The 23,538-nt window shown below is 49.0% G+C and overlaps 1 protein-coding gene across 1 annotated transcript in view; it reads right to left on the bottom strand.

Annotated features, from left to right (window-relative positions):
• The window catches only part of LOC138487915 (uncharacterized), a 145,281-nt gene that overhangs the window by 59,334 nt on the left and 62,409 nt on the right, over window positions 1-23,538 (bottom strand). Inside the window, exons 11-12 of the mRNA XM_069614928.1 lie at window positions 17,552-17,760; window positions 6,829-6,946 (exon numbers count right to left, since the gene is read on the bottom strand). Of these exons, the coding sequence (XP_069471029.1) occupies window positions 6,829-6,946; window positions 17,552-17,760 (327 nt within the window). The remainder of the gene's footprint in view (window positions 1-6,828; window positions 6,947-17,551; window positions 17,761-23,538) is intronic.

The raw sequence follows: 23,538 nt of genomic DNA, 5'->3' as shown, positions 1-23,538 counted from the left end.
TTGGTGGGGATGTCGAGCCATATGTTGAAGTCTCCAAGAAGGGCGAGGTTAGGATGGCTTAGTTGAAGGGTGGCAATAGAGTCGCAGAGGTTGTTTGCGAATTGTCCATCGTAGCCAGGGGGTCTGTAGATTATTAGGAAGCTGTGTGAGCAACGGGGAGAGGGATGTCTAACGAAGAGGGATTCGCAGGATGGAATGGAAGGTTGACTGTCAATGATTGAGGCGTGGAAGAGTGATTTGAAGACGAATGCTACTCCCCCTCTAGAAGGACAGTTCAGTGGGATGAGGGAGTAGTCGGGCGGGAATGCTTCACTGGCAATTGGGCGAGGTCGTCTGAGAACCAAGTTTCAGTGATGAAAACCAGATCTGGTTTGTCAGAGGTGAGGTCAAAGATGCAGTACCTGTTTTTTGCTACGGAACACATTGGGAGGAGAGCTTGGAGTAGGAGTGGAATTGGGTGGTGGCGTAGGGAGAAGCTGGAGAGGGGTAGGGTGGGAGATGATTGATGGGAATAGGGAGCGAGCAGAAGAATTGGCGGATTTCGGGCAAGAATGGGTGGCTGCATGAGCTGGGATGCTCAGTTTTGGCTCGGGGGATTTGAAGGTAGGGTGGGGTGGTTAGGAGTTTCATTTGTAGTTGATGAGAAGTCGAGGGCTATGGGTTTCAGGCAGGGTGAAGCTATGGGGGGGAAGGAGGTGATAGGGGTAAGGAGGTTGTGGGGCGAGACAAGGGAGGCGAGGAGTGCTGAGAGATTGAGGGGGACCAGGTACGGTTCCTCTTTAGTTTCTTTATTGCGATTGGAGTGTGGGAGAGGGTGGGGGGGTCAGAGGGGGAGAGGGATGCGGCTTTATTTCTTGCAAAGGCTAGGCGTGCAGGTTTTAGGGAGGGGAAGTGGTGTGTTCGGGGAGGGGCGGTGATGGGGTTTGTGGGCACGGCGGGGTGTGCTCGCTATGATAGTGATGGGAGTGGGCATGGTTAACGTGGGCTGATCGGTGGAGATGTTCGGGGGAGGAGTGTTCTTAGGGTGGTTGGCTCACCATCGTGCCCCTCTGGCTTGGTGTTTGGAGAGGCAAATGGTGGGGAGTGCAAAGGAGGGTGGGATGGTTTGGACGAGGACGACGGGAGGAAAGGCAGATCACAGTGGTCATTCCTGACTAACTCTGGAGGAGTGGGTGGACTCGTGTTTAGTACGAGCCGTTAGGTGTAGTCTCAAGTGTAACTTAGTTTATTGGGCTTTATACGTTCTGCTGTATAAGAGGCTGTGAGTAGTCTTGATTTCAAGGTTCCAAGAAGTCGGGTGATATTATTCACTTATTCTAGGTTTTAATGTGCTATTTGTACTAGCTTGCAGGTATTAGGCCGTTTTGAAGTGTAGCTAGATCCTAGGATATGCTAAGGGGGGGCTATTTAGTTGTAGCTACAGTTATGCTGTTGGGTAAGCTTTCTTCTAGTAAGCTGGAATACAAGTAAGCTTATTATTTTAGGTGGAGTTCTGGAGGGCTTTCTTATTGTAGTTCTAAATTCAGTTCTAAATTCAGTGGTGGCACGCTATTGGCGTTTGCACAGAGATGGTATTAGGAGCAGTTCTAGCTCAACTGTATACAGAGATATTAGGTACTATTAAGTAGGTAGTAAATTCTAATACCTTTATACAGGGAGGGTATTAGGCATTAGGTGGGTAAAGTCACTTTGCACATTAGGGTTATTAGGGAGATTAGTCGGTTCAACCAGGCACAGTATTAGACTATTCAGATATTGAGAGCACTTCTAAATGCACACTTAATCACAGAGGCTATTGGGTACACTTCTAAATGCAACTTCTAAATTCAACTAACAAAGGTTATTAGCTAAATGCAGTTTTTCACATGTATAGGATAGAGGTGGTTCCAAGTGCCAATATACTACAGATATGATGAATTTACAATGGTGATGCTTTGTTAGATGTGTGGTAGGGTAGTATGGCGTGAAGTAATTGCTTCAGTCCCCGCCCTTCCCACACTTATTGTTGGCTTCTTGCTTCTCCTGCCGATACCTGCAGATACACCCTTGAGCCGTCGCTGAAGAAGCCGTCCTTAGCCGATGAGCTGCCAGGCAGAGGGCTGCCCTAGGCGGATTGGCAATGAATGGGAGTCCGCTTGTTTGGGCCAATGGGACGGGCAGGGCGGGAACAGGAGGCGGGAGGACATGGGGAGGGAGAGGGACTCACCAATCAGAGGTGCTGTGGGCGTGCAGGGAGGCACGATGAGGGTAAACAAGGAAGCAGGAGCGGGGAGGATCAGGGGAGAAAGCGGCACCACACAGGCTCAGATTCAAATTACTAAAGGTTTCCTCAGATGTTGCAAGGCACAAATTCTCACACAAACACACACACACAGTGTGTGCATTTGGGGCAGAAGCCAGACTGGTATTTGCAGAGAAGGCCCATCTGTTCTTTTGGCAACTTGTTGGGTGGCAACTACTTTACAGACCCATCATGAGCTTCCCATTCTACAGTTCGCAAGGTTCCCTGTGCCAAGTGAGGGTTGGGGGGTGGGGAGGTGTATATTCAAGGAGTCTGGAATGCACCTTAGCTGAGGCAGGCATGCAAAAGACTGAGGAATGCATCAAGCACTGGGCCGGAGGGTTGTTTAATGAGTGAGGCTGTGAGGAAGGCATCCATGTAAGCCATAGGTTTAAGAAAAACAAGATGACGACACTGGTTCAGGAGGGCTTTGCCGGAAGGGAATGGGGCGATGAGCATAGTAGGTCAATGGTCTGCGGGGTAAGGGGTTAGAGTCCTCGGATCTCATGAATTTCATTAGTCATGGATTCAGTCACATTTCTTGTGAAGTCGGAAGGTGCGGACTTGGTGAAGTTCTAGACCAATTAAACATTTTCTCCCATTAAAGGCTGCCCCAATGGTGGAGGGACAGCCTTGGAGATCTAAGTGCGTGGTCCTTGCACCTCCAATTGAAGGGCTCTGATGAAGCAAGTGTTGGGAGCAAACTTGACTCAACTCCTGGGGGAAGGGAAGGTCAGATTTTGGCAAGGAGATCAGGAATGCGTGGACATTAACCAAGTGTGTTAATGTATCCAGAAGGGACACGTTCTTCTCCCGTGGTGGGGGATTGGTGAAGATTGCATCCAGTGCCCAGTGGGAACTTCTTGGAGTGGTGCCCATTTGCAGGGCATTTAGGTTTGACTGGGAAACCTTGTTACTCTGCCAAATCATCATAGCAGTAGAGTGCCCGATTCTGGTCCATAGTGAGTTATATCCGCCACATCTTTTCATACAAGGACCAGAGTAGGATTGAGTGGCAACGCGGGTTTCAGCATCATGAATGAAGGCCCGCTCCAAAGCCAATGAATATACGAGAATGCGGGATGCGGCCTGGCTGGTCCAGTCAAGCACAAGGCGTGGGGAGCGGGTGATCTCTGCGTCAAGCATTTGGCATGGATTGGTGGGGGACAAGTAGGATAATACAATTTAACAAAAGTAAACCTCTGTGCCACAACTGATCTACACCAGTTGTGTACAGCCTTTCACACTGAAGGGGAAATAGCAGCCATTTTAAGGAAATATGGACAACATTCTTTAAACTTCATCTGGTCAGCAGCACCATGTACTCCCATCCATAACACTGGCAAGTCATAAATTGTGACTGGTACTCCCCCATGCCATGCTCCAACCATAATGCTACAAGTTGAACAAGGGACTGGACAAGGAGGTAAGAAGTTGTGTACAGTATTAGTGATTCATTTGATTGAGTGGGTTTTACAAAACAGGCGAGCAGGAAAGGCATACAGCCAAAGTAGCTTCCAAGGAGGCAACTCAAATCTGCAGTACCAGTGAATTTCGAGATGGGCATCCCCTCATCTTACTACCCCCTCCCGCGCCACCAGGAAGCCACTTCCTAAAGTCGCACGGGTTCATGCATTCCATTCCTAACCAGTCCAGGAGATTGATTGAGCGACTATACCACTGAAAGCTCTTGAGGTTGGAGGAGGGAGTGTGTCAGTGCCAGCCAGGAACATGGAACATCCAGTCCAAAGTCTAGTCCAAAGAGGCGACCATGAGCATAGGGGAACCAAGTCAACGCTTCCCATGATTTCATGTACTCTGGTTGCACTCCAATGCTAAGCTCAAGGTAACAACATGTTCAACCACAACAGTGACTACACAAATCAGAGACTCTGTTCCTGGCCAACAGTTGCCTAAAGTTAGTAAAAAAAAAAAAAAGGACTGGGCAAACACTTGTGCGTTACCATCCAACTTTATGCCGGAGCAGAAAGCTTTTGGTGTCGAAAAGGTTGCATTTCTTCAGACTGCCCAAAAGTCACAATAAGATTTAAAGCAGCTTAGCTGGTCTGAGCAAGTGGACAAACCTGTTAACAAAATGGCAAGGTTCAATGGCACAACACACTTTGCCGATTAGCAATGCCAATGCACTGGGAGGAGACGCGGGTACCATGTGACCCACTAATTTGAACATCTTGGAACCCCAATTCTTCTGCATTTTAGTTCTGCATTGGTGGCTTCCCACCTCTTTCCAGCCCCTCCTGCCCCCCACAAGAGGCCAGGTCTCAGCTGGCATAAACTGGAAACCACCAGTCATGGGCCTGCACATTCCTTATTCTGTCAGATCTGCCCAAGAACCCATCCCGGAGGATGGCCATTTGCTCAAAGTATGCAATCAACGGCATTTTTAGAGTCTACATCGTCACGAGCTATGGTGCCCTCACCAAGCAAGCCCAACTAGCAGTTGAGTTGGGTATAGAGATATACCGCTGGTGACACCAGGAACATGGAAATTTTGATGACACCAATTTCTCAATAATGGGAGAACAGTGGTGTATGATTGGACCATGAAACAACTCAGTTGGTCGCTTCCTGCAGTTGTAAAAAGTCGACACATTATGTTTCTAGGCAAGGGTAGTATAGCTCAGTGGTAACGCGCTCATCTTGGAAGACTCCTAGCAACACAGGTTCCAATCCCGGGTCCGTGCCTGGAAATCTTGTTGGTATTAAGTGCATAATAAATAAACATAACTAATCTAGAGAGGAGAAACTGGGCACTGAACAATTAGTTCAGTCTCCTATTGGACAGGATGACTTATTAGGATAGATCGTACCAAGTATGTGGTGGTGGTGGTGGTGGTAAACCCCTGCACACAATTGGCCTGTTGGTGCACACCGTTGCTCCAAGGAAACATGCAGGTGTGAGCCAGCCCGTTTGGTCTGACTTCTGAACAGATGCCATAAGGATTTGACCAGGTGAAATTGGGTGTTTAGAAATCCAACCATGTCTGCAGTGGGTGAAAAGGAGTTATAGGACCAGAGGTCTTGCTTCACTTCAAGACCATTGTTCCTCCCTGCATAAAAGAAATCCTGATCACAAAAGTACGTACAATAGATAAGAAATCAGATTTGATCACATGGAGGAGGCAGTCTTCCACCAAGGAGCCAGCATAGTCAAGATGGCAGTGCGGTGCATGGAAGATGCAGATTATGGAGGACGGATCGGCGCCTTGATCCAGTCTCCTGTAACCCTCTGTCAAGCAGCCCTGCATCAAGTGGGTACAATATTTCTTGAGTCAGGCTGAGGGCCGAGATGAAAGTGGAAGGTTGAGCCGGTGGGTGCGAGCACTCACCGAATGGTAGTCTGCGCAGGTGGGCAGTCGGAACCAAAAAGTGCATCATTACAAAAGGTTGAGTGAAAGGCTGTGGTGGGGTCTGGAGAGAGTGGGCAGGGAAATGAAGGCAGGGACCTGGTGTTGGGTCACAGATTCAGATTAACACCAAAAAAAACAGCCAGACTGGTTCTCGAGTAGCATGAATAAGACGAAAATACACAGCTACCTCAGATCTTAGTCACAGGGTGAGGCAGTCAGTCAGCAAAAAAGATGTTCTGGTTTATGCAACCAAGCAGGAACCAGAGGCTGGTCTGCACGGGGGGGGGGGGGCGGGAGGGAAGATCCTGCAGGCCAGATCTCTTGGTTCATTAGTCAGTATGTTATCAAGCCGCTAAAATTAGTCAATTGCCTTGATCAAGAGATTTGGGGCAGAGGAGGCACTAGGACCCCACTGAGGAGGGCCCAAGAAGGAAATCTGAAGTGAAGATTGGATCAGAATAGGTAGTTTCAGCTAGGTTACTACAGGAGTGAGACAATAACACTGTCGAGCAGGTCACTGGAGGGGCCTCCACTGGGCTCTCCTTTGGAGAGGCATAGTATGAAGCAGTTAGTGAAGACACCCCCAAGATGCTTGGTAGTGTGCAGACTGGATGGACGGGTGCAGGTGGTGTGGTGGTGTCCAAAGCCGATATCCTTGAGCATTGGTCACCCTGCTGCTGGTCAGAGGGGAGTTGGGAATACAGTTTGACCTGAAACCAGCTCGACATGACCGCAAATTCGTTGCTAGCTGCTTCCCCTGGATGGAGACTGCAGATCGTGGACAAGCTCAGTAAGACATCTTTAGCCAAAGGAACCACTCAGTAGGAACTCCGTGCCTTTGAGTCAGTGGCCAGTCAGTCAAGGTCCCAGCAAAATTCCCTGATAGCACAAGCGAGTTTTGCTGTAGGTGGGATACAGCACAATCTGTCCACGACACGCATGTTTTAAGGGTTGCATTTTAGGAGTTGGGCCAACATCAAGGGGCTACACTTCCGTTTCAGAAGACCAGCTTGGAATGGCTGCAATACATGGAGGTGAAGTCTAATCTGTGACCTCCCATGGGGGCGGGGGGGGGGGGGATCAAATGAGCTGCACACCAAGCCCCACAGAATCCAGTAAAGCCCAGACCCACCTCCATTCTCCGGGGATCCAGGACAGAAGGGTTTCTCAACTCACCAATATCCTTCAAATCCGCATGAACCACATCGGTGTAGGTAAAGGTCTTGCCGGTGGAGACGAGAGTCATTGTATAGGTTACATACAAGGTGTACCGGCGGATCCAGTCAGTAAGGAGCTGTGGAACAAGGAGAGGCGTAAAGACCATACAAAAAGCTAAGATGTCCACCAAAATCACTCACATCACCCAGTGCAATGGCTTAAACGGTAATTCCAATGTTACAAAATATATTTTTACATGACGGGGGATTAGCACCATACTACATGCAGGTCGAGAGGGCAAACTGGTCTAGGAAGCAGTAAATCCTGGTTAAGGGAATTTGAGCGAAAAAAGGTTAGATCAAATTGAGCTTTACCAATTTGGTCGAGACCAAATTAACCGAACATGAGCAGGGGGGGCTCCCCAGGTTCGTTATTTTGGGGGTGTTCCCTGCTTCGAACATTGACGGTGGGGGAAAAAAAATGAAAAACAGGGGCTGTGTAATAAGGCGGCAGCCAGTTCGGTGCGAACAAAATGCGGCTCGACCAAACATCACGGTGCCACTACAGATCAATCCGGCATGATTACCAAACTCGTACCAATTGCACGGCGCAGTCTAACTCAGACTAAAACCACATCTGCAGCCTATGCAAATAAGACTGGTTACTTCTCGCTCGATCAGACCACTCGTGTCAAGCAGTGCAAGTAAGGCCAAGCCGTATGCGTCACTTCATCGAAGGTGCCACTGCAGTCTCCCTCATGGCCCACGATTTTCACAAGCAACCCCATCCATACAAACATCCCAATAGGGATCTGAATCGGCGAGCTGCCCGAGGGGAGGGTGCTGGGCGGGCAGCACAACTTGCCACTCTGATCAGCCATTTTAAAATTTAAACGGCCTGTCCTGCCAGAGTATTGCAGTGGTGGTAGCAGGCAGTTAAGGCACATTAAAGGCTCAGTTCACAGCAGGATCCTTCCTATAGGCATCTTGTGGGCTACAACACAAAAAACAAACCTTTACTTTGCCCTACTGAAGGAGGGTTGGGTTCTTGCAAGAAAGCCACCATTCCATTAAGTGATCCAGGCCATGTCAGGCCAGCTACTGTACTAGGGCCAAGTGGATCTCCAAGCTGAATCTGTACAACAGGGCTCAGTGGCTCCCCAGGTTCTGCACTGCGACTCCCATGGATTAGGCAGTGGTAAGGGCTGTAGTGCAGCACGTCTGGAGAGCCAGAGGTTCGAGGCCTGCTGTACACAGTTGCCATGCAGTGCATGACCGGTGAAGCCTCGGCTTGAGCAGCACCTTTAGGACGCCTTGCACAGGGGCCAACGCGTGATATTTAAATGTGCATGTGAATTTTCAGCGACATCAGCAAATCGCTTGAATGCATCTGCACAGAAGGTCACCTTGAGGACACGTGGCAACCACTAATCTGGGTAGGCCCCAACCTGCACAGCCTTCAGTGTGAATTTGAGGACTTCCGACAGTTACAGTGGCTCTGTTAATCCTTTGCAGATCCAAGAGGAAAGGGGCACCCCCAGAGGCTTGTTGTGCATTCAGTGGCATTGCAAGTGGGAGTGTCTAGTGCCACCATGAACAGGGCCATCTTAAGTACGTTTGGGGCCCTGGGCACAGACATCTTGGGGGGCACCCCCTCCACCAAACCTAAGGGATCAAGAATACTGGTCACGCCCCCCGCACCCTATAAGTTGCGCTCACAACCTATAGGTTGATAAGCTGCAGAATAAGCATGTTTACTCCCTTCAAGTCCCCTTGCCCTCTTAAGTCTTGCTTTAATCATAATGATAAACAAGTAGCATTTGAAGGCCAACATTAGCAGTCTACAAAGAGGTTACTGTTCTAGCACATACAGGATACCCTTTATCAATAGCATCCAGGAAGGTATGCAGCCTGTAGTATTAATGCAGGACCCATGTAAAAAGGTACATGTAATCCACAATACAGAACTCGCATTAGCTGCCTCACAGAATGCAAAAGTGCTCATGCATGGATAGAGACCACCAATTGGCAGGAAGAACAACGTAGCATGGATAGTGGATGCAGATTAGAAGCTACCAGGAAGGTATCTGTATGCAGACAGACTGAGATAAGAAGTGGGATATGGTTTTCAAATAGTGTTGCCATTAGATACCAAAGGAACACATTCCTGTTGTGTGCGATAAATATGCTCACTATTAAAGTGGAAACAACCCTATAGCCAGTGAAACCATGAATAAGTCTTATGAAGATCATACCCTGAGAAGGAAATCACTCTGAAGGGCTGACAATTTTGAAAGGCTTAGGGACTGGCAATATTGAGAGGTTGGGCAATACAAGATTAAATGAGATGCCCAGGATCACACATTGGTTAAGGGGTGAAGCTGGGATTTGTACCAACTCTGCAATTTCTGCATTTGAACACTTTTTCCAGTTCTTACAATGAACGAAAACAATCTCATTTTGTAAAAATGGACTTGGAAAGTACACAAAACATTACCAAACATGACCATTTTTAAACTAAATATTATAGAAGGGTGTTATGCAAAATGGGACTGTACTAGCTTCATTCTCTCCATCAAGGAAGTATATAAGTACCAGCATACCAATAGGCGACCTTTAACAAATTTAATCTGGGTTTGTCTTTTGTACTTTATAGCTTTAAATACTTCCAAAGCAATGGCTTGTGTCATTTTCCATTTATAAACGTGCATAAAAACCTTTGACTTTTACCAACAAGCAAACCGTTTGTGTCAAACAAGTAGACCTTAAAATATGCCCGCCTGACCCTGCAACATATGGTCTGCTCTGTCTACCAACCATTACACCCAAATGGCCTACATAAGAAAGATAAACTAACGGGCTAAACGATGCCACCAGCATGAGAGAAGGCAAACCTCACAGAAGACAGCGCAGTAAAGATAGATATTAGATTTGACCCATATTCACTATCGTCTGCTTGCAAATACAGGATACAAACACTTCGTTCCATGTCTTGAATTTGGATACCTATTCACCTCTTGGACTAACAGTTTATGCCATCGTTGGAAGCGATTGCCTAGGTTTTACAACACCCCAACTGAACAAACCAATTTCTAGACTTCACCATACGAATGATATGTTAGTTTTTATAGCAACCCATATCTGGTGCAGGTACCTTGCTGATAGCAGATGTTATTCTGCAAAACCAAGTACATATGCAGGCAGGTATATAAACTTCAGACATAGGAAAGGCTCAGCCAGCCTTGCTGGAATGTAATATTCTAATTTTGCATATGAACACATCTCTGCAAAGGGTGCTTCAAACACTGAGCTAACTTCTGAACCTTTGTGGGACTCAATATGCATTTCACTGTTGCCTATTACACATGATCAACATAATTCCCACAGGAAGGAAATGCTACAGAGTTGTGCCGTAAGGAACACAAACTATGTATACCACAGTGAACACAAAGCAATACATGATGAATTGCTCAAAGTAGAATGCACTTGCCAAAACAAAGGCAATGGGTTTAGAGCCTCAGCACACGTCAGAATATTTTATGGGGTGCTGCTATTTAAGACTGGTGAACAATGGAATCTTTCTCCTTCGGACCAGGCAGCCTAGTGCCCCACCCCCTCCGAGGTGGGGGCCCTGGGCAAGTGCACCTTTTACCCTCCCATAAAAACGTCTGACCATGAAGCTGCCTGTGCCAAATCTGCAAGAAGAGCTGGAGCAGTCAGGACCTTACTGCCCCAAATCAGTGTTTATAGACTGCCAACATGGCAGTGGAATCGACCCCAACACTATGCCAGGCAGCAAACACTGGCATAATGGCAATTCGTTCTCAGGCCCATCTTCTGCTTGACCATGTCCACACAAGCCTGGCAGAGGGGCAGCAATGATCTTGTGCCCGGATCCTGGAGTTACAGCCTCAGATACTGGTCAACGGATCACTTCCCTGAAACTGGGCATTCCTAGACTATCTGTCACTGCAGTGGCCAATGTCACCAGAGTTTCATTTCCAGAAGAGAACGGGAGACATTTGTTGAGCATATCTTGGAATGTGCCCCCCCACCCCAAAAGTTACTTTTATGACTGCTCCAAGTCTGGAGGGGTCTCCGGTTGCAAAATGGATCGTTTCCAGATTAAAATCAGATATCTGTACTGATATAGCCAGAGACCCAATACTGCTTGCAAACCCAGGAGTATTTGCAGAAGCCATGTGCTTGGAGTTCCAGCAGCAACACCCTCCAGCGGTTCTACTGGCAGACAAAACATTTTGACTAACCCTGGTCCCCTCTGTTACTGGGTCACTAAATGGTTGAGCGCTGGTAAAACTGAATATTAGTTGGACCTAAATGGTTCTGACCAAGCATTAGTACTTTTGCATATGAAATGGAACCCCACCCTTCCATGACTCACTAGCCCAGCCCTATTAGCGGACATCAGTGTCCAAATTAAGTGACCCCGCAGTTCAGCAATGCACCGGGAGCATTGGAGAAGGGTAGCAGTTGTAACTATAGGAGGTTAAATAGAAAAAGCAAATGTTCTCCCCTAACATCTGTTCATGAATAAAGTTATTGGATAACCCCAGGTTGCCACATGTCGCTGCCCTGAGCATTCACATCGCCACTGGAATGTCCCAGGTGGCAGCCAGACACCCGGTAACTTAATCCATCGAATTGGCTTCAGACTGATCAGTCCCCATCAAAACCTAAAGCCAAATGTGAAAGGATTTCCATAAGTAGAGGCAAGGACAAAAACGCTAATGGCCAAAACCTACCTCTGCAACCAGCACACCAACATCACCTGGTAGACATGTGCATTAGCAACTGTGGGGCAAACCCCCCATACAAGGATATACAACAACCACCTGCAACGACTAAGACCTCGCACCCTGGAGTACAAAAAACTAAACTCTTATGGCCCAAGCACACAGCCATAGTCCCTGCGCAACAAGGATTTAATAAGTACCCACATAAAGCTACACTTCACTAAGTCAGTGTAGCAAAGTTTCCACGGTGACCATGGGGAGCATTTATTTTGACATATGTTGAGCGCACCGAACCCGGGGGCATCTGGGTGCTGGTTACATGGAAAGCTTTACAGGTTCCAGGCAAGGACATGCAGTAGGCATTTACTCATTACATATGCTGAAGGCTGCAGGAGAAGGGAACGTAAGAAGAGCATACGTTGGATTTGGAGGTCTTGCGAGACTAGCCAGATTTTAAGGCCTTTATGAAAGGACCAGTAGGAAGTGTCAGATCGTAAGGCTAGTGGGAGAGCGTTCCATAGCTTGGGAGCAATCGGGAAGCGGCTTCCCCCCTGCTTTCTGTAGCTTGTATCTGGGGGATGGATGGCGAGTGAGTGAGAGTAGGCTTCACAGGTAGGCCTTAGTGATTTTTCTTGAAGAGTAGGTAGGTGCGCTGTTGGAAATGGGTCTCTGCTAATGTTTTGAGTTTAATGCATTCTCGAACCGGATGCCAGTGTCGGTTACGTCTGGCTGTGGAGATGGTCTTTTTGGTAGAGGTAGAGCTGCTCCCTCAGCGTTATTTTGGATAATCTGCAGTTTTCTTATACTGCATTTATTAGTACCTGCAAAAAGGGAATTGCAGTAGTTGATCCTAGGTGATGCAACGGTCGTTGAACGGAAATGGTCTGCAGGGATTGATCAATTTAGCAGTGTATGCAGCTGCAGATGCAATGGAGTGGACCCATCAAGTTGAGAGTGGAGTCTAGATATACTCCCAGGGTTTTTACTGCTTTGGCAGCATTGCTGCAGATACTGAAGAGGCAGGTTGCAGCACCAAGAAAACCTATGCTTAACAGCAAACATTTTGCAATGCAATGCCCCTAGGTTCAACGGGTAACGCCACAAACTGCCAAAAGCAAAAACTCCTGATCAGCCCACATAATGCAGAATCGTGGCTACCCCATCCCTCCATTTAACGTAGGCAGAGACCAGGCAGTCCATAGTGCATATTAGTCCATTTAGTGTCACATCTATGCCACTACACGGTCCCACCAACCGGTAGGCGTAATAAAAATTGGAGACACAGGAGGGGAAGCTCAATGGTAAAAATAAGGGACATTGTATAGAATGTCCATACAGGCATTAGCATAGGTCTACACCAGCAACCCTCAATCTTCCCACCACTCACTAGTAGGGAAATAAAAAGAGAAAAGAAAAACAGATCCGTGTTAACCATCAAAACCACCAACAAGGCCACAATTCCATGGACATAGAAAACAGCTTCAGTCATACTAATGTTATTACACCTGGATCTGAGTATAAGCGGTAAAAACATGGCAAACACTGCATCATGAGAGGAGGGGGGGAGAACACAGCCACTGGACAGTTCACTGGAGACTTTGAAGGGCTAGCCTCCGTTTGTCACCAGTAATGTAGGCATCTTCATGAAAGTAATATTTGCATAACAAGTCCAAATAAGCTGTCACTTGAAGGGCACCAGGGAGTTCCTCACAGGGACGGGAGTCCTTGTCCCCAGAAGGGGAGAGTCTCTGCCAGTGAGGTTCCACTTGCTCAAACCCCAAGGAGGGTGGCGGAGCAGGCTCCCCTCCCTAACCTCACCGGGGGGGCTTCTCCTTGGGGAGAAGGGACGAATCAGCTCAAGTAGTCAGTTCCCAAGGAGGAATCCAGGACTAATTCCACAGCATAGGAACTGGATTTAACGCCTACGAATCCCTAAATCCCTATGGCAGAGGGGGGCGGGGGCACCAAGTGGCATTTTCTGGTCCTCAAAGGGGAAGAAGACTGCCAAAAAGGAAAATGACACCAACAGGACCTGTACTTGGAGGAGCAGCCATGTGGAGTAGTTCTCAAAAAAGGCATTGCGAAAACACTGGGGCATGATCTTTCACCATAAAAGGTCTAGATTCACTGCCAGCGTGTGTGCGCGTCACATCTGAAATAAAAACAAGGAAATGGTCTAGACAGAATATCTTGACAATACACTAAAGTGAGAGGGTGGGGGGAATTGGAGGAATGTAGCAGCTCTGCACTGGGATCTATAGCGACTGCCCAGTGTATCCCAAAAGGACTGGAGTAATGAGGGCAGGGCTGAAAACTCCACACTCACCCAAAATGCACCAGAAGACACCGTCAACCACGCCATCCTGCTCAACCGTCTCCGTGATAACCTGGGTATCACTGGACAGGCTCTGGCGTGGCCGACTTCTTTCCTCTCCGACCGACCTTCCCAGGTCCAACTTGGGTCCTTCCTCTCCGATATCTTTTTCTCTACCTGTGGCGTCCCCCAGGGCTCCAACCTCTCTCCTTGGCTGTTCAACCAATACCTGGCACTCCTTGCCCACCGCATCACCGCCCTCTGCCCCAATTTTCAGTGCTATGCGGATGATACCCAGCTCATTTTCAGGCTACCCTCGGCCTCCTCCTCTACTTCCCTCATCTGACTGTGCTATCCAGGAGTGGTGTGCCGCCAACTACCTCTGCCTTAATGCCAGTAAGACCGAGATTCTACTCATCGGCACACCCTCTCCCTCCTTCCCTTCAGCTCTCTGGCCGGCCTCTCTCGGCCCTCTTCCTGCTCCCACCTGCAAGGCTAAAAACCTCAGGGTCATCTTCGACTCCACACTCTCCTTCTCTCCTCACATCTCCGACGTCTCCAAGAAGTCACACTACCAGCTGCACCTCCTCAGAGGTATTCTTCCTCTCCTCTACTTCCCCCAGAAGCTCACCGTCTCCAGAGCCCTGGTTCGCCAAGCTGGACTATTGCAACAGCCTCCATCTAAATCTGCCTGCCTTTACACTCCGCCCTCTGCAACTTATCCAAAACAGGACTGCAAGGCTTGTCCTTGGCCTCAAGCCCAGGGATCGCATCTCTCCAGGACTGAAATCTCTGCACTGGCTCCCAGTGGCTGCAAGGATTAAGTTCAAAACCCTCTGCATTATCCACAAGGCCTTCTGGGGCCTGGGACCTCATTACCTTCAACTCTCTTCCTAAATACCTTCCTTCCCGGGCTCTTCGCTCATCTGCCTCCAACTCCCTCAGGGTTATCAGCTTCTACAAGCAACGAGTTGGGGGTCGATCTCTCTCCTCGGCTGGGGCCTCCCTCTGGAACAGCTTTCCTGCCTCCCTGAAACTCGAGGAGAACCAGCTCTGGTTCCGGAAACACCTAAAAATCTTCCCCTTTGCTTCTGCTTTCTCTGCCTCTCTCCGCTGCTGGAATACCCTGCCGATTCTGCACTGGTTACCTGGCCACCCTTTCGGATCTTGGGGCCAGGTCCCACCTTTTGCTCACCTGCCCTGCCTCCCTGACAACCCCCTGCACTTGGGGCTGGTTCTGAAATCCCTTCAGTCCCCTGACCAAGACATATGTCTGCTCTTACCTTGCACTTGCCACCATCAGGCTGTTTTATTTATTGTATTTATTCTTCTCTCATGTACTGCACTTTCCCCTCTCCCTTCCCCTCTTCCCTTTCTCCCTACCGTCGCACTTGCGCAAGCTGAATGACACCTGGCCTAGTAGGATCGTTGTCTGTCTTCCACTCTTTTCCCCTCCCTTGCCACGTCGCACCTTGAAACACTTGTGTATAGGAGCGTTATAAATGCCATATCGTATGTCCATAACTGACCTGCAGGGAGCTCAGCTGAAGCAAATAAAGGGAAGGTTGTAAAGTGGAAATTTCCATTATTAGTCTGGAAAACCATCATGCAATCTAAACTCCATCTATTGCAATGTACCCTTCAAAAGACATTGGGCTTCGTTACGAGTTGAGATAGCCATGTCGATTTTAACGGCATAGCTACCCCCAAACTCAGGTCTGGAAAAATGGGAATTACCGGGCTATTCCGACCTTTGCGGGCCCCGGTACGTCCCCATTACCATTTGAGCCCCCATAGTGCTCAATGGGAAGGATGTCAACAACGGTCCTGTTAACGGGACCATGGTTAACATCCTGTTCTGCTAGCAGGTGCCACTCTGGACCTCTGGTCTGACCAGGCGTCCAGAGCGGCACTCGCAAGGAAACTCAATGTGGCGGCGAGGTCACAAAGGCGTTGGTAGCACTACCGGCGCTGTTGCCTTACCGCACACTCGTAATCGGGCCCATTCTGTCCATACACCACTAATGGTCTGCCTAAAAGCCACATTAGCAGCACCCATTTTCCCAGCCCAGGCTCCTTGCGACGAGGAGTCTCCCTGGCTTCTCAATCTTTGAATGTTACGTTCACGCATCGGCCCCCTTAAACCACATTGTAAATCAAACACCTTCCAAGTCACCATCAGTATACCATGAAGTACCATCAGTGTCACGTTAGTTTAGCGTTTAACAAATTAGACCCTAGCAGATCCTGCATATGTACATTCTGCACAGATAGTACCCACAACCGAACCGATTTAAGAAGTTGTCCCACATTCTGCCTGGATACTGGCAAGCTTCTGGCCAAGATTAGCCGGACCGCAAACCAGCAGCATGGAACTCCTCGTGCCAATACACTACTCCGAGGCTCAAGTCTAGCAGTTCGTGCAATAAGGGGCTTGGGCAAGGACAGGTGAGGCCACCAGGCTTAACAAATCCCTGGTGTGACGGCTTATCCAGGGCTGGATCTCCAGAGAAATTGCATGGGCAGGGGTGCGGCAATGCCCCTTATCCTCCATGCACCACTGGGCTATAACCTGCTGCACCACTGGGCTATAACCTGCTCCTCAGGCACATCAACGCTGGGGCGGTATGCGTGAAACCCATGTGCCGCAATCCCCCCAAACTCTTAGTACTAGGGACCATAAAGCATCGTTAACACGCAAGCCCAGGTGAACCAGACTTCCTGCACTCTTTAGGGTTGTGGGGACATGCCCAGAGTCAAAACACTTTTTGTAGCAGTCCGTCCAGACTAGCCCCGGCCCGCTTAAAGCCCTGGCAGTTTGCTTGTAGTGATTTAAACCACCACCTATGAGTTCAGTGATTCCATTGATGGCCATAGGATCAGCAAGAGCTAGCACTGAAATGAATGCCCGCCATCTGCAAGCCGTCCCATCCAACTTACATCACACCAAGGACATCACCAATGGCATGCTCTACCCAGACGCTGCAAAATGTACAATATTGGCACGTGCTGTTGGGCTCAGCATGTGAACCCCAGGTTCCAGACTAGGTCAGCGAAGCAGATTATGGCTTGGAAATGTAGGGTGTCAAAGGCAAGACATCACTGCTGCTCAATAAATTACATTTAAAACATGAAACTTTCGGACCAATCTTGGGTACAAAAAATTAGGATAACTGGAAATTGGTCCCTTAAACCCCCGCCCCTCTTTCCCCCCCCCACACACACACAGCTATTGTGCCATGGGGTTTCCTAATAACTCCCATTACAGAGGCCCACTTTGGGACACAGCTGGCTGCACAGCATTGCCAAGCCCCCAATCAAATCAGTAAGGGGTGCCATTCTTTCACATACCAGCAATGCCACATGGGGGTAAAGCAACAACCAAGGAAGGCAAGCAGTTTCCCACCCAGCGTCGGTGATGCCAATCACACTACAAGGCCACAAGAAATAAACTATTACCCTTAATGCGTTGGAAAAGCCAGGCGGCAAAACAAATCCACCCTATGGACAGCCAGCCCATTCCGCTCCATGTTACCTGGGCTAGGCTGCTCATAGCGGCATTTTGGGCACAAGATTATGGTGAAACGCAGATCTAACCTGGGCCATGCATGGATCAAGGCGCCATCTCCTGCTCAGGCAAAGGAAGGCCCTAAACATGCCGAGGAGCCACCTACCGTCTGTTCCACCAGAGGATCCAGGAACGGCACCTGCAGGAAGAACACGCTGGTCCCATTGGGATGGGTGACAGTCGCCAGGGTGAAGCCCCGGTCGGTAGCCTGCGCAGGGGTCAGCTGCTGCCCATGAATGGCGAGGCCGGTGACCACCACGTCGGGGTAAAAGTAACCCAATGCCACGTTAAAGTACTTCATGCTTGGCACGGTGTCTGAAGAGAGAATAGAAAGGGAGAGGTCAATGTACAGCAGAGGATGGGTTCAGGGACAGCATTCCAATGGGATGAAGACAGGCCTCCTTTCACAAGCCCCCCAGCAAGGAGGAGAAAAAAACAAAAAAAAAGCAAACGCACTAAACAAGAAATACAAAAAAACGCATTACATTCTGTACGCTGTAAACTAAGCAGCCATTTTGTTTCAATTTCACGTGAAATTCTACATCATCCTGCCGAAATATTCCACCCTCATCCCGCTTTGTGACCAACTTCGTTGCGTGTATTCGTTGTCCTCCCAGTTCCCGTCATTGTAGGGGAACCGCCTGCACTTTGTTCTGGGAGCAAGGTTGGAAAAATAAGTGGCATACGCCTCATGTTTGCAAGATATCCTAAATGTGTTAAGACATCTCGGGGTCTTCTGATCCAGGGCAAATCACACCTGGATCCAGCCCTTTCAGACCATGCAGTTCAGCCAGGATTAACACTCGGGACAAGTTAACCATCCTCCCACAGGATCCTGGATCATGGCAAAGCACCCAAAAACACACCTTCCCGATGCCACGCCTTGGAAACCATGCCACTGAATTTCCCCAACTAGGGCAGCACCACAATTGCCTCCCATTTCTGGCAGGCAGGGATGGTGTGGGTTGGGGGAATGCTACGTTGTCCATGGTTGACCACTACCCCCGCAAAAGCAGGTCCTTTACCATTGTAGAAGGAATAACTTACCAACTATCAGGCGTGTAGTGCACCTAGCAATCTACAATGCTCCCATTACGCCGCCGCATTACGTTGTCCAAGTAGCCACATCACATACTCTAGCTTTCATCTTTCAGGTACTGCCTCTACCTCCCTTCCACCCTCAGTCCCATTCTTCTTGGTTAAGCAACCGCCTCCCATCCATCTTCCTGGTACTGCCTCAACCTCTCTTCCACCCGCAGTCCCAATCTTCTTGGTTAAGGAAGCACCTCCTAGCCAGTCTCCTCCCTCACCTTAAAAGAGGCGCCATTCAATGGACTTCCCTTTTCTTTTTACACAAATGCGTGGATTTTCCAAGTTGCAGAACCAAGGAAGCCAAACCAAAAGCATCAAACTTCTACAGAAGTAAAATGAAGTCGGAGGGGGAACATCTGAGGAGAAACTGGGTAAGGAAGGGGTTGAAGTACATAAGTGCAGCGACACTGCATGTGTGGTAGGCAGCTATAGTCTCATCATCCAAGTTGGCCATGTGTCGTGGGTGGGGCCCAGTGCAGGCAGAGAGTGGAAAGGGTGAACGTGGGGAGACATGTGGGGCAGGTTGTGGGGCAACCAGACCTCCCCCACACCCCAGTACTGGAGGAGGGATTAGAACATCAACCGGTGGCGTAGTGTGTTTGGGTTAAAGCCTCTAGTGTGTCCTTGCAATAGGTCACCCTAGTTCTGGATAATTGACCCAGGTCTCCCAAATCTGAGCCACCACATGTGGAGAATGGGCCACCAGGGGATTTCTAAGATTGAGCGAGGGTCAAGTAGGGTGCGGTCAACAGCAGAGTAATCTCAGGTCAGGTTATACCCCCCCTCCTGGTCAGTGTTCCCTAGGATTAGCATTAGTGGATTTAGTTTGAGTGTGCCCAGTGATGCTCCTGATCGTGGACTGAACCCTCCTTCCAGTAGAACGGAAGCAGGACCACCACATATGCTCCAGGATTCCAATCTGGCCACAGTCCCAGAGGAGAGTACTCCAGGGAAAGTTTGTGGAACGGGGAGTGAAGGTAACACCGCAGCATGACCTCATAGGAGTTCTTTAATGAAGGTACACTTGTGCCCTTGACCAAACAGCACCAGGAGTCCGGGGAATTTCAATTTGGAGACCTTTCCCAGGCTAGCAACATAGACAGAGTTGACCTGGAGGGGAAACCAGCTATCAGCCTATGAATCCTGATCTGTTTTAATCCACCATGTCGCCGATCAGCAACTCTAGTGCTGGCTTGGTGCACCTTCCTGGCGGTAACCTGGTGTCTCAGCTGGCCTTGCAGGAGCAGATTCAGGTAGGACGAATGTTTCAAATTCATAGGTGCGGTCCATTATCATAACAGCCCCCCCCCCACCCTTTGCCTTCCCTGGCAAAAGGCCACAGAATTCTCAGGTGACGTCTGGGTTCCTCGAGACCAGAGAGGGACCCCAATCCCAGCCAGAGCACCTGTGCCATAGCCCAACAGGACATGCGCCAGAGTCAAGACCAGACGGGGACTGCCCCGCGTTCAGGATGGTTTGCACATAAAGAGTAGAGAGCCCAGAGGGAGGTGGGTATGAAACTGGACTAAGGGGGAGCCAACCCAACTTGGTAGAGTCCCCACCCCATTTACCCTGGTGTGCCAATTGGGCCGACAGGTGGCAACATCTGTTAAGCACCCCGAAAGCCACCCCCTCCCCTTCACCCCACTCCCAATGCCAGAGAGCCTAAGGACATTCTGGGAGACTCTGGGATGTTTTACCCCCCCCCCCCCCCAATATGTAGTTGAATCTCTGCCATTTTGGATCCCTGTGCGAGAAGGTTTAGTTGTCTGAATCAGAAGGCTGCAGAAAGAATGGAAGAGTCTCAGGGTGGGATATTCCTTTTAATTATCAAGTCGGGCCGGCCCAAATAGGATATTCCCAAAGGAAGCCATCAGCCATGGTTAGATTTTAGGAGGGGTGATAACATTTGTAGATCTCTAATCCAGGGGCAATATGCACCCCTAGGTAATCAAGTTCCAGGAAAACATCTCATCAGCAGATAGGATCCGCCTCCTCAGAAACATTAAGCCCAAAAGGCAAAGTTTATAGTGTAACCAGAGGCTGGACCATCACACCAGAAGAGATTCTTCAGTTGGACTGAAGAACAGGAGTATGTCAATGAATAAGGCTAGTCTCTGGGGGAGAAGGACCTACCTCCATTTCCTCTGTATGCAAGTTTGCAAGTATGTTGCGGGCTAAGGGTGCCATCCCCAAGGCAAATAAGAGGGGGGAGGTGTAGTGGGCAACCCCCTGGCTTGTACCTCGCTTTAGATAGATCAGCAGCTGGGTACTATGGTCATTTATTCTCATGAAAGGCACAGCCAGCAAGGACTCGATTCAGGACCTGAGGTTGGGGCCAAACCAGAAGGATGCATGGATTCTGCAAAGTCCAGCCAGTCGATTACTTTGCGCCGAGTGCCACGAGCCACACATTTGCTTATGTTCAATGATCTCTGGATTTTAACATATGTGGACCTTTTGACCACAAATCTGGAATGATTGCGATGAATGAGGGTGAGCAAGGGAGGAGTGGTGGCTAGAATGATCTTGAATATTTTAGCATCTGTATTCAGCAGGGCTATATGGCGACCAGAAAAACTGCTTGAGAAGTAGAGATGCCATGGTTTGGGAGACTGCGTTCGAGGTTAAGTAGTTAAAGGTTGGCAAGAGGCATAGACAACCAGCTCTTGTACTTGTAGAAGCGTACTGTGTAGCCATCTGATGGGGGGGGGGGCAGGATTTGTTGTGAGGGCAGAAGGGGGTGCTGCAGCCTCGACTTCCACTTGGAGATTGGCAAGTCCAGGGGGGAGAGCAGCTCCTCTATGTAGGTGCTTGCACTTCTATGCCTTGCCACACTGCAGCCTAGATATCCAGTTTCTAGATCCAAGGCCTTAAGGTTTGGTGGCTAGTAATCCATTGGCCAGATTGCCGTGGATGTAATCCATCTCTCTAGTGGGAGATCGCATGCACGTTATGGTCAGCTAGGTGAGCTTCCAGGGTCTAAGCTTTCAAGGAGTTGGTTGTGTATTCTTTAAGCCTCAGACCCAAGTTCCATCTGGCAGATCCCCTTGCTGTGAGAAGGCCAAGGCAATGAGTTTACCCCCGGAGGACTGCTTTAAAAGCATCCCGCATGGTGTTCCAAGACATGCCCAGAGTAGTGTTGGACTCTTGCAGGGGAGGGGCCACATCCACCGAATAGAGGGATCATGAAGGGTGTCCTTCAATTGCCAAGGAGGCTGCAGAGTAGGCAATAGCTGGTGACCCAGGAGGACCACGTCACTGGTGAGTGCTCCATCAGATGACAGATCCCGATGTAGACTTTTGCAAAAAAAGGGATGAATACAGGAGACACTAGTAGCATATCGAGGTGAGAATGAACCCAGTGGACGACGAGAAATAATAGTCATGCTCCCCTGAATAAAAGACATGCTCACAATATTCACATTTTGGAATAAATGCAAGGGCAAGGGCATAAAGAGTGACTGGGTTGGTGGGAAGGATTTATCTAGGATGGGTCAGAGTGGCATTAAAATCCCCACCCACAAATAGCAGCCCTCAGAGGTGCAGCCTGAGCACTTTGAAGTAGGGGGCTTAGTTTGGGGGCATAGATGGATGAGCGAGTGCGCACACGGGCAAGTACCGCTTTCCTGCTTGCTATGCTGCTAATCCGCTGCTGGAACTTCTGCACTGAATCCTGACACCACCCGAAGAAAGCGTATTTGCAGCGTATTTCACCGCTTCTACAGTGATTGACATTTTGCATTGCTGATCCCGCCTTAGATTTGCAGGGATTGGTTCCCACTCTAAGCCTATGTTTGCTTGCCAATTACAAATTTCTCGTGCATGCGCACAGCGTGCGCGCACGCGGGCAAGTACCGGCTCAAGTACCGCTTTCCCACTGTCTGTGGCAATCTCAGTTTGCTGTTTGTTACATGCTAGTTTGTTTTTTGTGATTTATCATAATTTTTTTTTATATTTCCCACTAACGAGCAAATTGACAGTTCCATTTCAAAATCGGTAAGCTATTACAATTATTCTACTTTGCTCCGATAACAGTTGGTGTTTTTCACCTATAAACTCACCACAAATATGCCTAACCATGCGCGCTCTCCCCTCAATCTAGCCACTTGTGGACAGGTGGCAGCTCAATCCCCAAGATTTTTTTCTGCTATTGCACCGACTCTTAGCGCCACATACTTTTGGTCCAATAGCACCCTCCAAATTTCCTTTTCCACCTGCAACGAGTGAAGCTCTTCACACGCTGGATTCTAATCATCTTTTAACCTCACATACACCTAGACCTAATGCTTTATCCTCCATTGTCAATAATTCACCACCTGTCTGTCAATCTCCACAGGTCCATGTGAACGCTCATCCACGGATGTAACTATGCTTGACTCTCAACCCCCCCATCCCTTGGCTTCACGCGAGGGGTCTGCTCCCTCACCAAAAAAATTCCCTTCTTTGCATCCTGATATTTCCATTCATGCATCTTTGAGTGAACCACCCATTTCTTCGAAGTCTGAAGATCTCTCTGGGATTTCCAATCACTCCGTCATTCGTTCATACATTCATTTGCTTTGCCCACACTAAGAGCCCCACAGGCACTGCCCTCAGCCACCTTGCCCCAACAACTTGCCTTCATTCAAGCAGCCCTCACTTCCATTAACTTGACAATCTCCACTATGAGCAAACTGTACGACACCATCGACCAAACTTTCCAATCAGTCTGCCTTACATGCACAAGATTTCCCTCACCCCCCCCCTCCTCCCATGTGTACCAATCCTATTTCTATCAATCGTCAAATCCGGCCTCTTAACTGTCTAGTTGCCATTGCTGATGACGTAAAAATAGTGCCCATCTTCGGATTGTTTCATTGTTCCCCTGACCAGTCACCTCCCGTCTATTCCTGGTGTCATTAGACCTATTGTTTCCTCTCCTCCCCTGGTGCCATCTCTGCAAGATACCTCTATTGACTCTGCCCATTCACCTTCCATGGCTTCTGGTGCTGCTCCAGA

The sequence above is a fragment of the Ambystoma mexicanum genome, chromosome 1p, assembly GCF_040938575.1.
Source record: "Ambystoma mexicanum isolate Mex_15411 chromosome 1p, UKY_AmexF1_1, whole genome shotgun sequence".
Taxonomy (NCBI): domain Eukaryota; kingdom Metazoa; phylum Chordata; class Amphibia; order Caudata; family Ambystomatidae; genus Ambystoma; species Ambystoma mexicanum.
This window is presented reverse-complemented; position numbering and strand designations above follow the sequence as displayed.